This window comes from Gymnodraco acuticeps, unplaced genomic scaffold, assembly GCF_902827175.1.
Source record: "Gymnodraco acuticeps unplaced genomic scaffold, fGymAcu1.1, whole genome shotgun sequence".
NCBI classification, from domain to species: Eukaryota; Metazoa; Chordata; class Actinopteri; order Perciformes; family Bathydraconidae; genus Gymnodraco; species Gymnodraco acuticeps.
In genome coordinates this window covers 928593-948788 of record NW_022989778.1, presented here as the reverse complement: position 1 = coordinate 948788, position 20196 = coordinate 928593, and the positions used below count along the sequence as shown (strand labels likewise).

The 20196-nt window shown below is 42.5% G+C and overlaps 1 protein-coding gene across 10 annotated transcripts in view; it reads right to left on the bottom strand.

Annotated features, from left to right (window-relative positions):
• Nucleotides 1–4206: 4206 nt before the first annotated feature.
• Nucleotides 4207–20196, bottom strand: part of LOC117548990 (disks large-associated protein 2) — a 105254-nt gene continuing 89264 nt past the window's right edge. For 6 of the 10 annotated variants that reach the window (XM_034220576.1, XM_034220590.1, XM_034220530.1 and 3 more), the window contains 6 exons: nt 13044–13411; nt 12194–12279; nt 11684–12114; nt 11385–11476; nt 9700–9852; nt 4207–6377 (listed from right to left, as the gene is read on the bottom strand). In XM_034220576.1, coding sequence (XP_034076467.1) covers nt 6159–6377; nt 9700–9852; nt 11385–11476; nt 11684–12114; nt 12194–12279; nt 13044–13411 — 1349 coding nt within the window. In that variant the 3' untranslated portion in view covers nt 4207–6158. The remainder of the gene's footprint in view (nt 6378–9699; nt 9853–11384; nt 11477–11683; nt 12115–12193; nt 12280–13043; nt 13412–20196) is intronic. The other 4 variants (XM_034220544.1, XM_034220562.1, XM_034220583.1 and 1 more) reach the window with 2 other exon arrangements.

Genomic DNA, 20196 nt, shown 5'->3' with positions numbered 1-20196 from the left:
GTTTGGATTGAGACAACAGACAAAACACTGATCTAAGATCATCACAAGTTACATGATTTATGAGAAGAGAGAGCAATCATTAAAAAAGACATCTTTGCAGTGCAACTGTATCAGAAACAAGGAGAAAAGCTTCCAGGGAAAATTGAATGGAGTCTGTATCAAGAAGCAAACAAGGAAAAGGGGTCTATCTTGAGGATATAATATGACACTGCTGTTGTGTGTGTGTGTGTGTGTGTGTGTGTGTGTGTGTGTGTGTGTGTGTGTGTGTGTGTGTGTGTGTGTGTGTGTGTGTGTGTGTGTGTGTGTGTGTGTGTGTGTGTGTGTGTGTGTGTGTGGTCTAGCATTACTATACTTGTGGGGACCTAAATCTGTTTACATAGTCACGTGTGGGGACTCGCCTCCCTTATGGGGACAAAATGGAGTTCCCCATGAGGGGAATCATTAATTTTAGGGTGAAGACTTGGTTAGGGTTAGGGTTAGGCATGTGTTGGTTATGGTTAAGGTTAGGATAAGTCTCCAGGAAATGCATGTAAGTCAATGTAATGTCCCCTGAAGTGATGTGTGTGTGTGTGTGTGTGTGTGTGTGTGTGTGAGAGATGCTTTTGTGTGTGTGTGTGTGTGTGTGTGTGTGTGTGTGTGTGTGTGTGTGTGTGTGTGTGTGTGTGTGTGTGTGTGTGTGTGTGTGTGTGTGTGTGTGTGTGTGTGTGTGTGTGTGTGTGTGTGTGTGTGTGTGAGAGATGCTTTTGTGTGTGCTGATTGTCAGAATAAACAAAAGGAAAGCAAATCACAAGGAGAGAAGGTAGTTGATTCAGCACCTATACAGACTTCTCTGAGGTTTATCATCAGGACAACTATTAAGATGTTAAATATGATGCTGCGTACCGTGCTGTACGAAGCATAAACAGATGTGAACAAGGAAGAATGACCTTGCAGTGAAACTACTGGGAGTATTACTGAGAGTTAGCTGACTCTTTCTTTAAACTAGATGCTTCATTCTCTTTGAATAAGCATACAAATAAATAGGTGACCATGGTAAGATTGAGCCCTGGATGACAAGGACAGTTTTTGCTCCTGTAGTGTAAAGCATGATGGACAGCGTGCTTTCAGTGCTCTGTAAATAAAAGGTGATCTGCATGAGCTCTGCCGCCCCACAGAAGTACCGCTGCATAGTACACAGGCATGACAAAGTGTTCCTGTGGAGATTACAACTACTCCTACTATACCATGTTCGCTAACACACTTAATAACCGTGAGGTAAATAGCTGTAGGTGAGCCCGCCTGTCTTCGTATGAAAACACTATTGCACTTTTTGGCTGGTCAAGTTTGTCAGTCCTTAGTTTCTGTAGATGCCAAAAAAGGCCAAACATCGAGAGATTACAATATCACAGCTAGGTGGAAAATGAGGACATTTCAAGGAGATAAATTGCTAAACTAGATGTGACGTGCACTCTGAGATGTTAAAATCACCATTTCTGCTCCAGATTTTCCACAATTCACTTGTTTTTAATGAAGCAGAACATGTGACTGAAAAGTTAGCAAATCCTCCTTTGATTTCCTCTACACTGTATTATATGTATTACAGTAGGATGTTTGGATTAGTCAAATATCAATGTAAATCAGTTTTCCTGCAGCCCGACCCAGCACAGTTTCCAGCCCTTTGTAATGGTGTCACGAACAAACCCGCACTCTGAGAGGTGTTTGAAATCCTTTCACATTCCTCAACCCCAAAACACTCCCTCACAGAGGCCTAAGAGGATCAAACTGTAAGGCACCTGAGGATTTGTCATGTACATAATTGCCAAACTCCTAAGCCCCTCATAGCACGGTGGATACAAATATGACACAGACCTGAAAAAGCAAAATATATTAAGCGCTTCATCAGAGATGCAATGCTCATGACGAGTAATCTCAAAATATACAACTATGATCATAGAATACCCTGCTTGAAACCGCAAAATGTGTATTTCACGTCACACATACTCTAGTTGTGTTCATCCCTCGCAGCAGCTGGTGTCCCTGTGACGTTAGAGGACATCTTTGTGTCTGTTACTGATAGATGATTGGTGCAAAAACCAAAGTGACATCATTTTTGACACAAGCCACCAACAGTGAGACAGCATCCTGTCAATCATTGTCACTCTACTGTTCCCCTTTGTATGTGCTAAACCAACATCATACCGTATGACAAACACTTCACAGATTTGACTCATGCCTACTGGTTTAAAAGTGAAATCAATTCAAACACCCTGGCAACATAAGAAACTACAAAAACCTCTGTTTGATGAGTGCCAGATCATGAAGCACTGACGTGATGGGATCACAGTTTGCAGTCTGTGGGAAGTAGACTTGATTTGCTTGACGTTCGGTCAGGTGGAAGAGCAGTCAGAGTGTTGAAGTAGCCCGTCAGCAAATATCAGAGAAGCTACTGTCTGTCCCTATGGGGGCGGGACCAGTGAAATAAACGAGGTGTTTAATATTTTAAACTAAATTCTCCTTCATGAGTTATTATGCTGATATTAATAGACTTACAAGGGAAGTGGAAGATTGCGTGAGGTTTTTATTGTCCTACAAAACATGAATTAAACTGGGAATAATCTGTTAACTCTAATACTTCTGGTGACGTTCACCACAGGGAATACACTTGTTGCACTACTATATATAGTGTTTACTAAAATATGCCTTAAATCAACCATGTGCTGCTGGATTAGATTGACTTCTATACAAAAATATGTTAGTCACTCCTTTCAGGTTTTCACATTAAGTGTCCACTTTAAATAATACACCTCTTTTCTTTGTTCAAGGTATGGTGAGAAGATTGTTCCCCTAAAAGTGTGACCAGTCAACCAAGCAAGCAAAAAGAAGGTAAGTCTGTCAATGATATATATATTAGAAACATACAGAATGTGATCTGCTAGGGAAGAATTGAGGAAAAGAAGATACCACCATTGTTATGCCCTTATTTCCATACATTTTAAAAAGACTGAATAAAAAACATTTAGCACTACACTTTGTAGAAGATGATCTGCCTGTTCTTCAGACTGAATATGATTAGAACAAGGCTTCTTAAAATGAAATGACTTAAATAATTTAGCTTCCTGACTACAGAGGGTAAATGGAATCAGCCACTATCTTCTTCTCTGAAATACAATATAATGGAGTTTTGTTTGAGGCAAAGCCCCTTCATGGAAAAATATATTTGTTTTTAAGTTAAGTACAATCCATTGAGAATAACCTGTTATAAGAATCTGTAATTATATAATATATTTGATTTTTAAGCAAAGTATAATTATATTCAATAAATAGTTATTTAGTATATATCGGGGCTCAGTATATACACAGTAAGCTAGTAACTAGTTCACTCGGCGATAATTTGGATTAGTGAAGGTGATTTAGAGCTGGAACAAGAGATCAAGTCTAAATATATTTAATGGTGCATATAAATATAAACTCCACAAAAAATAAGCATTAATTTTACAGTTTACATAAATGTGTAACTATATCATGAATTCTAGTTTGCATTTCTTTTAATCAATTTCTTGAATTTTATTTTTATTGGAACTTGTATGAATCGATCAGATTCTATTTTATTGACATGCTGTAAAACAAAAAATCTGTTTTTGTTTATGTATGAACGCCTTTGCCTTCGTAATGGCGAAAACATCTGTACTTCCTGTGAGAATCAGGGAGATGAGCTGAAGATTGGTGACACGGCATGTTTAAGCTTGAAGCCGAAATGAATTAGAACAACTTAAATGTATTTATTATAAGATTTTGGAGTAAACTCTCTCCCGTTCAAATTGAATTGGATTTTCAGCAGCTGCTCGTCTCAGAGGAAGTGATTTTTTTGCATTTTTTTGGGCTCTACATTCATGAGGTTAAGGCCGTCTGGTAAGGTTCGGGTTTCAGTTTTAGGGTGTGCACACGTCACAAAGCAAGAACTACTGAAACTCAAAGTAAAAATAAACCCCATCATAATCCTGACACTCACACAAGCATCTACAGCGGACAGACTGCCCTCCACGACTCAGTGCTATTCTAATTACAATAAAATGGGAAACATTAAACACTGCAGCATAGTTCTAGTGGCCCTGTATCGACATTTGTTTTAATTAGCTGGGGTTGGCTCTGCAAATGAGGATGAATGTGCATGAGCTGCAAATTGTTGGACATTGTTGCTGTGTTATAAAATATGGACAATGCAGTCTGTTCAGCCAGCTTTAGCAGAATGCCCTTGGCTCAGGGTGGGCATATTTTATTTTAAGGTGGAATGTCAAAGCTTGTAGTCTCTCGCATCTGGTAAATAAATAACACCAACCTCTTTGCATGTTTAGAAAGGAAGTGAAACCATAAAACCTTCTCCTCCTTCACATCACTGAGGGCAAGAGCATTGCAAAGATGATCTTTTTCTAAAGTCACAATCCACCAAAAGTCATCAGAGACGACGGGCACCATATTAATAAATCTCTGTTTAAAAAGTCCTTGAGTGTGTGTGTGTGCGTGCACTTAGGACTGGGTAAAGGACAACCGTTATAGAGTAAAAAGCAGCACCATTTACTATAGTAACTGAATATTATTAAAGTGTCATTTGCACCTGTCTTTCCTAAACTACACGAGCAGATCAGGAAAGTGTCTTTGAAAAGCCCCACTTGGAACAAAGTGAGATATGAGATGTGGTTTCTGTTAGCTGAGGAAGAGAAGACAAACGCACTGTCAAATCAACTCACAACTGTTCCAACTATAAGTAGTAAATGTATACTGTCGATTGTGATGTTGTTCATATGATAGATACTGTAAGTATAGTTCAAAGTGTCACAATATTGTAATTACGAGAGGCCTGAACGGCATCGGAAAGAAAAGAAACACAAGGTGCAGTTCATATGATCTATAGAGTAGTATGAAATTCTGTAGTAAAGTTTCCATATCTGTCCTTGCAATTCAACTGCAACAATATCACATGAGCTTCATAAACTACATTTCCCTTGGAAATACAAACATGAATATTATAAGGTGCAAAATGCATTGTTTGATACAGTCACCTTCTCCAAGCTGCGCATAAACTGTCTTTAGTTAATAATTCATATTTGTTCTGCAATGGAAATGTATCCAGCAGCTTTTAACGTGTAAAGTCCTAAGAGGGAATGGTTTTATGAATGGAAACTCTAAAATGATGGTCTAGGATTTATTTTTGCCCTATTTTGAAATCTCCTTCAGCAACAGTGGTCCTGCCTGCTTAACGATGGATGTTATTGTTGTGCAGCACCTCCGAGAGGCTGTTGAATATTTTAACACTTTTCTATTTTGACTTTTTAACCACAAACCAGCTAGAAATGTATCCAACAAGCTGCCAGGTTTGAGCCAACTCCAAAGCAGAGGCTGTGTGGAGTTTGAACCTCATAATAAATACACTTATTCGCTCTCTTTTCAGGAGTTTGGCAATAATCTACATTTATAACAAGGCTTTGTTGCCTTGCTGCTGGAAACATCACTCTCCAGACCACTGTTGCTGGTGAGAAACTTTAGAAAAGTTGCACTTTGTGTCTCACTTTGAATGTGGAAGATGTAGTCTTACCCCTTTCTCACAGTGGGGCAATGGCAACTATGGAGAGGACTGGGGTTTTAACAATATTGGCAATGACTAAATTAACCAACAACTTGAATATATGAGGTGGAAAAATAAATACCAGGTGAAATGTATATATTGGGGGTATAGTAGCTCATTCTAATGGTGCAGAACCGTGTAGGTTTAAAGCTACACTAGGCAACTTCAACTGGTAGTGGCTCATGTTGACCAATCTGATATGGGATCAGTTTTTACTGAAAAATACTAAAGGTTCAAGGGGCAACATGTCTTTATAGTGGTTTGTCCAGTTCTCCTAGTATTGAGATTTGTTTTAAATGTTGTATTAATACTTTTTCAAGCGAGATGGGGCGTTCTTTCCTACGGCAGTGCCACATTGTGACTTAAGCTGATACAAAATTATACATTTACAACTGAACTCTTGCCTAGTGTAGCTTCAGTAGTGACAACCAAGAGAATGGCGACGGGTGATGAGAGAGTGGACGAGCAGTGACAGATGGTGACAGCAGGCTGGATGTGACTCCACCAGCTGGTGTTGGGTGGAAGTGGACAACAGGGGCTAAAGGTGAATCTGTGGACCTCAAAGCCGTGTCTGGGCCTCTGGGATGTAGATCTCGATGCTGTCTGCCCTCTCTGTGACTGAGTTCTGTCTGAAAGAAGCTGCTCGTTTGGCGGCCATGAGGCGTCTGCGCGCTTCCTGTCGCTGGCGGTCCTGAAGGTCAAGAGAGCGTTCCCGCAAGATGCCACCTCGGCCCTTTGATGGTTGTCGCTTTAGAAGAGGTGGCGGCCATTTCCGCTCCTTAGGGCACAGAATGACAGGATTAAACAAGGCAAACAACTGTGGCTTATTATAGCATGCTATCCAACGGCAAAGCTTTCACAGGGTGGAAATGCAAACCAAAGACTCAATCAGTGATCTGCAGCTCAACAATATTAATTCAAAATATGTTGAAAAGTTTTTTTTTAAAGCACTTCTCAATCTTATCAGTCATCATAGATAACTATGAAGTGATTTGTCTGCATAAAACACTTCCTCTACAACACATAATACAATTGACAACAATATTTTGTTCATTCATGAGCACTGTTTTATATAGTTTGGTCCTTTTTTAATTTTCTCATCAGGGAAAAATAATAGCTTTGCACAAGAACACGAGGATAAAAGCAATGAACCACTGGCAGAGAGGCTTACTGTATTAAGGAAATACTGCAGAAAATGGTAAATGTTGAATCACTGCAGATAAATGAAATGCTATTTTTTTCACGATGGAGTGCACATCTTTGAATACATACTATAAGCTTTTATATACTTTAATTATCTTGGGTACATGTGTATGTTTGGGACAGACCAAGGCCACTATGAAAGCCATTTGTCCTAGAGACCATGTGAGACATTTACACTGAACAAAAATATAAATGCAACACTTTTGTTTTTGCTCCCATTTTTCATGAGATGAACTCAAAGATCTAAAACATGTTCTATATACACAAAATAACCATTTCTCTCAAATATTGTTCACAAATCTGAAAAAATCTGTGATAGTGAGCACTTCTCCTTTGCCGAGATAATCCATCCCACCTCACAGGTGTGGCATATCAAGATGCTGATTAGACAGCATGATTATTGCACAGGTGTGCCTTAGGCTGGCCACAATAAAAGGCCACTCTGAAACGTGCAGTTTTGCTTTATTGGGGGGGTCCGAAAACCAGTCAGTATCTGGTGTGACCACCATTTGCCTCACACAGTGCAACACATCTCCTTCGCATAGAGTTGATCAGGTTGTTGATTGTGGCCTGTGGAATGTTGGTCCACTCCTCTTCAATGGCTGTGCGAAGTTGCTGGATATTGGCAGGAACAGGAACACGCTGTCGTATACGCCGATCCAGAGCATCCCAAACATGCTCAATGGGTGACATGTCCGGTGAGTATGCTGGCCATGCAAGAACTGGGATGTTTTCAGCCTCCAGGAATTGTGTACAGATCCTTGCAACATGGGGCCGTGCATTATCATGCTGCAACATGAGGTGATGGTCGTGGATGAATGGCACAACAATGGGCCTCAGGATCTCGTCACGGTATCTCTGTGCATTCACAATGCCATCAATAAAATGCACCTGTGTTCGTCGTCCATAACATACACCTGCCCATACCATAACCCCACCACCACCATGGGCCACTCGATTCACAGCATTGACATCAGAAAACCGCTCACCCACACGACGCCACACACGCTGTCTGCCATCTGCCCTGAACAGTGAAAACCGGGATTCATCCATGAAGAGAACACCTCTCCAACGTGCCAGACGCCATCGAATGTGAGCATTTGCCCACTCAAGTCGGTTACGATGACGAACTGGAGTCAGGTCGAGATCCCGATGAGGACGACGAGCATGCAGATGAGCTTCCCTGAGACGGTTTCTGGCAGTTTGTGCAGAAATTCTTTGGTTATGCAAACCGATTGTTGCAGCAGCTGTCCGAGTGGCTGGTCTAAGACGATCTTGGAAGTGAACATGCTGGATGTGGAGGTCCTGGGCTGGTGTGGTTACACGTGGTCTGCGGTTGTGAGGCCGGTTGGATGTACTGCCAAATTCTCTGAAACGCCTTTGGAGACGGATTATGGTAGAGAAATGAACATTCAATTCACGGGCAACAGCTCTGGTGGACATTCCTGCTGTCAGCATGCCAATTGCACGCTCCCTCAAAACTTGCGACATCTGTGGCATTGTGCTGTGTGATAAAACTGAACATTTTAGAGTGGCCTTTTATTGTGGCCAGCCTAAGGCACACCTATGCAATAATCATGCTGTCTAATCAGCATCTTGATATGCCACACCTGTGAGGTGGGATGGATTATCTCGGCAAAGGAGAAGTGCTCACTATCACTGATTTTTTCAGATTTGTGAAAAATATTTGAGAGAAATGGTTATTTTGTGTAGAAAATGTTTTAGATCTTTGAGTTCATCTCATGAAAAATGGGAGCAAAAACAAAAGTGTTACATTTATATTTTTGTTCAGTGTATGTGACTGCAAAGACATCCTATTGCTCTTAAAACACATGTTCTCTTTTCTTCTCTATGCGCATGTGTCTCTCCATGAATCCCTGGTGCGAGGGACTCAAAGAAAAGATGCAAGTGAGGGAAACATGGATGCAATTTAAGAGCTTCGGATGCAGCTCATGAAACTGTGTTCTCAGACAAAAGAAACTACAGAAACGTTAAATTGTTATGCAGCCAGAACATTACCCTTCCAATTTGAACACACTAATAAACCAAAAACCTTTGAATGTAATGCAAGATTTTCTAACGGCATGGTGTAAGACTGTGAAGGAGCAGAGCATCTGTGTCTCTGTTTGGGCTCAGCTTCATGGAGCTTGCAATGTGCCAACAACTGCTGGAGGTAAATAACTCCCGCACAACTACAACTGTAGCACGGAGATAATTATCCGAGTGCCCTGGAGGAGCAAGTCTATCTCTAAAGCCACATTAACATCTAAATGGGCTTCTTGTAAATGCAGCTCCCTTATCTACAAGAACCACTCTCACCAATGTGCTTTAATTTCAGCTGTTTAGTGTTGGTGGTTTAACTGGATGGTTTGATAATCCAAATGTTTTTTATTTTGCAAAAGGACATTCTAAACATGTTTAATGCTTTGCCACCTCAAGGCTTAATCTGTGATTTGATTAATAGCAAAACAAGTAAGATGGCACAAAAGCCACTGCTGTGTGACTGTAATTTCACAGTTAAAGGAAAAGTTTGATGTGTGTTCAGGGATAGTACAAAGTGTACTATGGGAAACATGCGCCATTGAGTGCCACTGTTCACTAAGTTATCTAACATACCGCAGACCAAAAACATGGTGTTCCGTTACAATAATATTGTCCTAAATTGATGTGGGGATAAAACAGATTATTTGAGATGATGCTACTAGCTGTTTTAGGCTGAACTGATGTTGCCTCCTAACATTGTCCCTGCAGTGTTATGATGAGAAGGATTAACCCCCCGCTGGTCACAAACCTAAAAAAAGAAGGCAATTGTTGTTACTGTAGTTTTCTCAAAAGCTGAGTGAGTTCATCTGCAGCCCATTAGGACTAATCATCACGTGTTTGAATCCCAGTTGTACCTGCTTCTCTGGGCTCTCCACCAGCTGCCAGCCGTTGCTCTTGATCAGCTGCAGCTCATCAAACTTGGCAGTGACGTCATCGATGGAGAGCTGCAGGAGGTCCCAGAACCCAGCCAGGTCCTGAGAGGTGGGTCTGGGCATGGCACTGGGGTCCTGAAGAAACAGCAGTATGAAATGTTGTGAGTTTATTTAATTTTTTTTAACTCAAATGAAATGATTTCCTGTCTTTGTTATGTGCAGAAGTGCAATTGAAAATATAGAACCTTAAACTGTAACTACATTTCATGAACCAGCATTATACTGTACCACCTGTATGATACTTGGAAAGCTTGAAATAAATACTTGACTAAATCTACCAAGTCTACATTCAAAAGTACAACTTACTTTAGACATTCACCATTCCCACCACTGTGTGGCAGCACAACACCAACAGTTGTTTGTAACCTGGACTGACTCCTTAACTGCCTTTTTATGCATCCTTTTTACAACAGAAGATATGGTCCATTGAGTTCTGAAGCAGCAGTGATTTTTATTTACTCTTAAAATGTCATTTCTATGGTTTAATGCAGAGAACAAAGCAGGAAGTGAACATGTTTTTCACCAACAGCAATTTAGCAAAAAGGAGGACTGAGCACAGGTGAAGAATTGTTGTAGAATTAGAAAAAAAGATTAATACTGTTATTACATTCTAATGTAATTTACATTATGTATTATGTACAATATAAATGACAACATTCTTGCTGCATTTCTGTGGTGCGTTGGTGTTCTTGATACCTACTGTACCCAGTGGGCTGTAGACCACAACTCACACTCATCTCATCAGGCAGCCACAGGCTGACTCATTACCACAGACGGCAAACAGAATCTATGTGATCCCAGACCAAGAAAGGGTCTGTCAAGTCAAACTTCAAAGCACGTTTGGAGCGTTTTATCGACACATCATGCAGTCCCCCCTCTATCCAGAAGAAAAACAGATTTATTCAGACACGTCTGAAAGCTCAGGGCAATCTAAGGCTTGTCACTACCGATGTTAGACTTAATTCATCATGCCACTATCTATGGGGAGAGGTTGTGGCCCAAAACCATCCAAAGAGAACAACACACCAAAGGCACACACTTGTCTGCACAAAAAAAGCCACCAGAGAGCAGATTTGACCTACCTCAACTAGGTTCTGCATTTCATTCACACAAAAATGAGCTATGCTTTTGTAAGGTGTGATTAAGTGCCTGCCTGTCTCTCTCACAGACTCTCTCTACTGTATCTGCAGAAACATTCCCCCTCACGATACTATCAGTCTCTGATATATGCCCACTCTGTGGATAGTTAATATTAGAAAAGGTATGAGTTTCCAGTCGACGTGACATGAGGACTAAACAGTGAGACAGTATGACAGTCCATTATTCAAATTCTGGAGTCGCATTCAAACGGCTGCCTCCGTGCCTAATGGATGGCCTCGACACAGGTGCTGCTTCCTATTGGAATTCCCCTTTCGTTTACTGTGGGGTCAATAGCAGCAGAAGGACTGCTTCACTATTGATCCCTTTGGTCTAGTTTTGGAAGGTGAACAAATGCAGCTTCAGGCTGAGCACCTTCTCACAGCTTTGAGAAAGAGGAACGTTTTCTGGGTGACACATTAAGAGCATGTAGGTTGATACAGTGTTCTTGTTCACAAACATATACTCACCAGATTCTGCTGACATAGCCAGTAAAACTGCTGAAACTTTTGAGACATTAGTAGCTGAGCACTTCCCACCGCACTCCGGATTTTTCCTAGGACTTGCAGAAATAGTAAGAGAGAGAGAGACAAAAAGAGATTCTGGTTTAATACTAACAGCTTGGCAAAGGCAAACATGTCTTTCAGTCATTCACAAGGATCCAATCTGTTCAAAACACGCCTATCACGATACATTGTCAACATGCACTTTTTTGCAAATACAATGAAAGCATTGACCTCAGACAACAGAAAAGCAGCCCCTGCTTTACCAAGAATAGAGTCGGGACACTCACTCTCCTCCGTCAGGTCATGCTCCTCCGCTTCCCTCTCCATCTCTTTGCACCATCCCTCCAGCCGCTTGGTTTCATTGTGAAGGAGCTGCATGAACCAGCTGCCGTCCCTGCGGAGGGGGGACACCCGGCCCGTCTCGGTGCTCTCCAGACTGGGTTGGACCAGCCAGGGTTCAGGCTGCGGGCTGGAGTGCCCGCTGGAGGGCCGGTAGTCCTCCCTGTAGCTGAACAGGCCCTGTGTGCGCACCGTGCGGATAGCCCCGTACTGCGTGGGCGTGCTGGGCTCAGAGTGGCGACCGAAGCCCCCACCGAACTGCAGGCCCTTGTCTTCCATGGAGGGAAAGCCCTCCAACTCCATGTCAGCTTGTACTGCAGTGGTCACACTGTTGGAGCGCTTGAACCTCCCTTGCCTGAGAAAGTTAAAGTGACAATGCAACTTAATTACGCTTAGACTATGGACATTGTGTCTCTTTACTCTGAGATGCATACCGTTTGTGATCCTCCACCTGGATCCCTATCGAATGGAACTGAGGAAGGCCTTTACTTTCAGTCTCAGAGTCTGTCGCAGTTTCCACCTGATAAATACAGATGGTGGAAAACAATCCAACCATCATTACTATTATTAACTGACATAAACAGACGCCACAAAGCACAGATGCACATGGCTACCATTTACTTTATGTATGCTAGATTTGTTTATTATTAGAGAAGATCCAAGTCTCCATCTGTAATAAAATATTTTTTAGAGAGATCCTCCTTTTAATTTTAATCACTGCTCTCTCCGTATAAGTCCATTTCACGTAATACAGACACTTGTAAAGGTCAGGAAGCCTTTAAAACCTTGTATAGTGCTTCACACAAATTGGTACATTTGGGAATTTGTATTACCCTCTCGAAAAGACAAGATTCACCAATTTGCAAATGTGCACTGTAGTTTTTTGCCAGTTCAAGATTTCGTAGTCTCCTGGGATATTTGAATATAGATAAAATCTTCCATAAAGAAACCTAGTCTTCTTACCATGAAATTGGACAATGGTGCAAGACCTGCAATGTTATTGAAACAACTACCTAAATCATTTTAAAAAGTGGTGTATTCTTTGGCTATCATAAAGTGTATTTGAATGATTTAAGTGATTTTACTGAGAACTCTGAGATAGTTCGACTGGATTTTAAAGGACAGCTCTCATGCATATTATTATCTAATGAATATTAAACTGAGGAAAGGGGAATTATCCTTTCAGCCAGGGCTAGATAGAAGAAGACAGATGAGATTGGTGTTATTAGCAGAGAGATATTCACACATCAGTGAAATGATGGCCATTGTCAGATCTGTTGTTACCTGTATCCCGATAGATGAGCGTGGGGTTTTGAGGTACTCCTCAGCCTTGGACACCAGCACTGCTTTATCGCATGTCTGGACGGAAGTGTGGCTGCCCAAAGATGCATGCCTCTTGCCTGCTGTTGACTCCATGGCCATGGTGACTGCCTTGGTGCTGTCCAGGCTGTCCATGGAGCCCATGGAGCTGTAGATGGGACGTCCGAGGCTGTCCGTGGTCCACAGACCGCCCTGTGGATGCCTGCCCTCCTGATAGGCATCTTGGGTGGACTCTGTACTGCTCTGGGCTGTCACAGAGATAAGAGGCTTGGTGGTGGTGCGCGGGGGCACAGGAGGTGGAGTCTTCTTGTAACTGGGAGGATATGATACCGCTGCATAGCACAAGCAGGATGAGAGGACGAGGACAAGGCAAGACAAGGGTAGAGGATAAAATAAAATGTGGCAGGAAGCTGACAAATGCCAAGTGCTGCTGTTCACCTGTATCACACAGCCTGTGATAGACGAGTGTCAGGGCATTATGGGAGAGTAGCAGTTTAGCACTTAAAGCAGGGGAAATGTCGGTAAGGTGGAAAGCAACAGCAGCTTTGTAATATGTCTGTGTTTATTAGGGAAGTGCAATGAAGGATTATGGGAAAGATTTGCTCTTGTAAATGCAAATGAGAATGTGATGGTAATCCATCCAGATGGACCTCACAGCAGAGCTGGAAACGTACCATCATCACTTGCTGGATATTTTTTCCAAAGCTATGATAAAACACTCACTTAAAAGAACAGTTCAGTAAAAAGCTAGATTGTTTTGATGTGAGCTGCAAATGGCCGTAGTCATGTCTGACTTATTTCGAATATATCTAAAGAAGGAAGACATTTCTATGGCCACTACCTTCAACACTTGGCTAAATAAACAACGAATCCAGTCTAGATTGATAACAAATCCCATTCACAAAGTTGTTTAGAATGGTAACCTTGAATCTGATTTAATCACAAATAAACCCTTCTTTACATGTATAAGAATTATAAAGACAGTCGTATTAAAGCCCCTGAGCGTTATTCAACCCTACAGTGATTATCTTCAATTCACTTAGTCATTACCTTGTGATGTCATCTATTCATTTCCTCATTTATTGCTATTCAATGATATTCATCATACAATATACCTGATGCAGCAAGGTTGTTGTTGCTCTGCCTACTCTAACATGCTGCATAGTGACAGGTGCAGACAGAGCCCCACACACCCAAACATTCACATATAAACCGCTTTGGATTACAGGTAATTAAGTGCAAGGAGAAATAAAAAAACACTGGGAACTCGGTTAAGCTAAATCTAGTCACAGACTTGACTTCCTTCCAACTTAAAGGAGCTGCTGTTCTGCAAGACACTGTGGGTGTTATACCAAAAATAAAAACAGCGCTGTGACTCATTCAGTACGCAACTCAATACGTCCCATTTGAATTACTCTCAAAGTGGAATAGGGTACAGATACCTTAGAATGAGATAGGAATTATAAACGTGACCTATAATATACAAACCTCAGCATTTATCCAGTATCTGTTTTTCTTCTTATGTTCTTCTCATTTACCAACACATTCAATTCAATACAATATTTTAACATTTGTCATTATCATCATTTGTAGGACAACCCTTAAGATGGTGTGTGAGTCCAAATTCATTGATTTGAAGATGAACTCTTAATTTATCTGTTATTTAGACATAGTCAGTTTTTTAATTCCTATATTCTTTATGGTTTGAGTTTATCCCCTTTGCAGTTCAAATGAAAGTGATGAATTACAATTGTTGTTTAGATATTAAACACTGTAGATTTGACCTACCATAACAAAAATTACGTTTTTCCAATTGAAAGCATGCCTGTACATAAGATAATATTTTGTTTAGAACTAATGAGGATGATGTGCACTACGTCAGTGACAAACAATTCAACAGCCACACAGTCCTTTGCAGAAGTAATGAATGTGTACATCTGACCGGGTGACGACATTTCCTATTGACGCAGCAACCACTGTAAGTTATATTCTTGTTTAATTAGACTTCTCTGTTTCATTTATTCTACTCTGTATAATTGTTCTGTAGTTATTGTAGCTAAAACGGCTAAATCGCTTTTGAGAGATTTTAAATCTCAGATCTGCTCAGGCGAAACCTGCTTCACAGGTCTCAGCTCTCAATCCTGCATTATAATATAGGCAGGGCCAGTCTATTGTCGCCCATCAGCTGTAGATAGTTAACTAATTAGAGGGGCGTGCCCCTACAGCTGTGAGAACTCAGCAATCAGGCGTCCATTTTAGGTAGCTCTTTCCTGGAGCGTCAGCTTCAGCGTCAGACAGCCGAAGACTGACAAAGACATTGGAGTCCTACGGGAGTAAGACTGACAAAGACATTGGAGTCCTACGGGAGTCACGAGGGAGGCAAAGAGGAGGCAAATCCTACTCTGATTGAGCTGGTGTCTTATTTCTCTTTTCTTTAGTTTTCTAACCCCTCATGCTATAATCATGTGTATTTTCTCCATTCCTGTTCATGTGTCTTCTCGCAATTATCACTGGCCCCGTGTATCTCCTAATCGATATAACCGGCCTGCTCTCGTCTATCCCACATGCTCCACTGAGATCCAACATCTAGTTTCAGGTGGCCTGTGGAATTGCCAGTCAGCTGTTCCTAAGGCTGACTTCATCTCTGGCTACGCCTCCCTGCAATCTCTGGATTTCCTTGCTCTCACTGAGACCTGGATTACTCCATCCAACACATCCACCCCAGCAGCTCTCTCCACTGCATATTCCTTCTCCCATACACCCAGACCAACTAGCAGAGGAGGTGGCACTGGTCTCCTGCTCTCTCCCAAATGGAGCTTTTCCCTCTTCGAGCTACCTAACTTCACTCCTCCCACCTTTGAATTCCATGCCGTCACAGTAACCCATCCTATACAGTTAACCATTGTTGTTCTCTACCGTCCACCAGGCGCCTTGGGGGACTTCTTGGAGGAATTAGATAATCTCCTCTCACACATCCCTGAAACTGGCCCTCCCGCTGTACTTCTCGGAGACTTCAACCTCCAGACAGGGAAGATAGACGAACTAACATCTCTGTTAACCGCCTTTGCTTTCTCACTGTCTCCGTCCCCACCGACTCATAAAGCTGGCAATGTCCTTGATCTCATATTCTCAAGGAACTGCGCTACTTCTAACCTCTCTGTAAACCCGCTCCACACATCCGATCACTTCTTCATTTCATTCTCTCTACCCCTTTCCAAACATAACAAACTAATCTCTTCTCATCCTGCACTTGTCCGCCGTAACCTTCGTTCCCTCTCCCCCTCTACCTTTGCCTCGTCGGTGCTCTCAGCCCTCCCTTCCTCTGACTCGTTCCAACTCCTGCCTTCAAACTCTGCTGCAGAATCTCTCCTCTCTACTCTCTCATCCACTCTGGACTCTCTCTGTCCTCTCACATCTCGGCAGGCTCGTCAGTCCCCTCCTGCTCCCTGGCTAAATGATGCACTGCGTGCTAATAGAACCGTCCTTAGGGCAGCAGAGCGGAAACGGTGGAAATCCAAACACCGTGACGACCTCCTAACCTATCAGGCTCTCCTCTCCTCTTTCTCTGCTTCGATCTCTCAGGCAAAAAGCACTTTCTTTCAAGATAAGATCCAATCTTCCTATTCCAATCCCAAAAAACTATTTCCCATCTTCTCCACCCTCTTGGACCCTCCAAAAGCCCCTCCCCCCTCCTCACTTCTCTCAAGCGAGTTTGTTACCCACTTTGAAAAAAAGGTTGATGATATTCGCTCTTCTTTTTCTGACTCACCTTTACTCACCGCTGGGTCACCAGACCCTCCTTCCACCCACACACTAACCTCCTTTTCCCCCTCTCTCTCCAAGTGAGGTTCGTACCCTCATTACCTCTGCCCGCCCTACCACCTGTCCTCTGGACCCTATCCCTTCAAACCTCCTTCAGACTATCGCTCCTGATATTCTACCGTTTCTCACCCATTTCATCAACACTTCTCTAACTTCTGGTCACTTTCCAAACAGTCTCAAGGAGGCAAGAGTAAACCCTCTCCTAAAGAAACCTACTCTCAACCCGTCTGATGTTATAAACTACAGGCCTGTCTCTCTCCTCCCGTTCCTGTCTAAATCACTTGAACGCGCTGTCTTTAAACAACTCTCCTGTTATCTCCATGAGAACAACCTTCTGGATCCGCACCAGTCTGGTTTCAAGGCAGGTCACTCCACAGAAACTGCTCTCATTGCTGTCACGGAGGAACTGCACACTGCCAAAACTGCATCCCTCTCCTCTGTCCTCATCCTGTTGGACCTGTCTGCTGCATTCGACACAGTGAATCATCAGATCCTCCTTCGCACTCTCCAAAAACTTGGAGTTTCAGGCTCTGCACTTTCCCTCATCACCTCATACCTCAAAGACCGCACCTACAGGGTTACTTGGAGAGGGTCTGAGTCCGACCCTTGTCAATTAACTACAGGGGTCCCTCAGGGCTCTGTTCTTGGTCCCCTCCTCTTCTCCCTGTACACAAACTCGCTCGGATCAGTCATTAGCCCGCATGGTTTTTCATACCACTGCTACGCTGACGACACCCAATTAATTCTGTCCTTTCCCCGCTCAGAGACCCAGGTCGTTGCACGCATCTCTGCTTGTCTAGCTGACATCTCTCAGTGGATGTCTGCTCATCACCTCAAGCTCAACCTTGACAAGACTGAGCTGCTCTTCCTTCCGGGAAAAGATTGTCCCACTCTTGACCTAACAATCAACATTGGCACCTCAGTTGTTTCCCCGACTCAGACTGCAAGGAATCTGGGTGTGATCCTAGATAACAAACTGTCCTTCACTGCAAACATCACTGCTACAACCCGCTGCTGCAGATACACGCTTTACAACATCAGGAAGATACGTCCCCAGCTGACACAGAAAGCGACGCAGGTTCTGGTCCAGGCTCTCGTCATCTCACGCCTAGACTACTGCAACTCCCTCCTGGCTGGTCTACCTGCATGTGCCATCCGACCTCTGCAGCTCATCCAGAATGCAGCGGCTCGTCTGGTCTTCAACCTTCCTAAATTCTCCCACACCACTCCGCTCCTCCGCTCCCTTCACTGGCTTCCGGTAACTGCTAGAATCCACTTCAAGACACTGGTACTTGCTTACCATGCTGCGAATGGATCTGGCCCTTCGTACATCCAGGACATGGTTAAACCGTACACCCCAGCGCGTGCACTACGCTCTGCATCAGCCAAACGACTCGCTGCGCCCTCGCTGCGAGGGGGACCCAAGTTCCCATCGGCAAAAACACGTGGGTTTGCTATCCTGGCTCCAAGATGGTGGAATGAGCTCCCCATTGACATCAGGACAGCAGATAGCTTGCACATCTTCTGGCGCAGACTGAAAACTCATCTCTTTCGACTCCACTTCGAGCGATAGAACTATTAACAAAGCACTTATATACTAATAAAGGACTGGCTTACCTAAAGCCAGTTGAGTAGCACTTGAAATGTTTTGGCTCTATGAAACCTGATGTACTTATATGATTCTGTTTTCTTCAAGGTTGTGTCTTCCTGGTCGAACGTACTTATTGTAAGTCGCTTTGGATAAAAGCGTCAGCTAAATGCAATGTAATGTAATGTAATGTAATGCATGTGACTGTACTCCCTCAGTAGGGAAATGATTAGACTCTAAATTAGCCCATCATCAGCGCTACACACTTCCCCAGCAGTTCATTCATTTACTTTATGCTTGCCTAAATGGATTGACATTTGCAAACGCGTTAATGTGCTGGGCAAAACTACACAATTATTTGCTAAGGGTAACATTGTTTAGAGAAGACGTTTAATTAGCTGACTCCTACTGGGCTGTCATATCACCCCACAATGAGATTCTGAGAAAATTGCCCTGCTCAATCTAAAAAAAGAAAATCAAAATGCCTTGCAATAACATTGACTGGGCACCAGATGTCCTCCTATAGACTGTCATACAAAAGATGTCTACCAAGTCATTAAAGTGAAATCTACCCCTTATTTAGCTACAATCATGCTTGAACATTAATGAAGCAGTAATAATAGTAACTAATAGTTATTGTACCTAAAAGTAAATCTATCTGCTAATCTTGTGTTTTCCCCAAAGAGTAAAAACATTAGCAGTTGACATTAACACTAGTAGAATAACAGCTAATCCAGGGCAGGCTACGTACTGTACTGAAGGTGGTGTAGTTCATTCAAAGTCAGGAAGGAAACAACCCACGCCTTAAAATATGGAAATAAAAAGTATCTGCTGCTTAACATGTTCGAGATCTTTTGTCCTGACTTTGAAGAAATCACAAAGTGTTTCAGAAGGAAATCCTTAAATAATGCAACCATGCAGTCACAACTCCTGTCTTGTATGCTATCTACATGATAGACCCATAAGGTAAAGGCTTAGTCATTTTAAGCATTAAGTTGGGGCACCTAAAGACAAAAGAAAAACAACAACTGAAGAACAAATGCATGTGTGGGGCTACAGAACAGCAGGTTTTCTTTTAAAACACTACAGATTTAGTTAAATGTTTGACAATATAGTCCAGGGAAGCATCATTTCCTTTGTGTAGTCAGTTGTGCCCTGCTGTGTTTGAAAGTGATTGTTTGGTTTAGCACTGCTGCACTGGGCAGTTCAGTAAACAGGCCCACACACTGGAGGTTCAGCCAAGACTAAATGGACCTGAATGTCATGTTATGAAATAGTGTTGCTGCTCTGCTTAAAAGCTTTTGTAGTATTGCAAGTAAACCGTGGGGGCCCTTGTATTTTATGCCTTCATAACATGCATTTAGAGACATGATTGTCCCCCTTCAGCTTAGACGAAGAACATGCTTCTGCATCGAAACACATATTGACCAACAATTAATACACCATTGTGGTGACCACCTATTAATACACTGGGACATAATTCATACATGGAACTACAGTTGGGGGTATTGTTCCCACACGGACATGTTATGTGTTTTCTATATATGTTGTGTGCCCTCTTGACTTCACTCTCTTCTTCCCGGACTGCAACCGGACAACATGTCCTTTTCTGCTCCTAAATAAAGTACCCTTTTGCACCTTCATTGCACCGCCTCTGACTCCCTATCTCTCGGCACTACACCATCACATTTGTCTGATAGCGCTTCT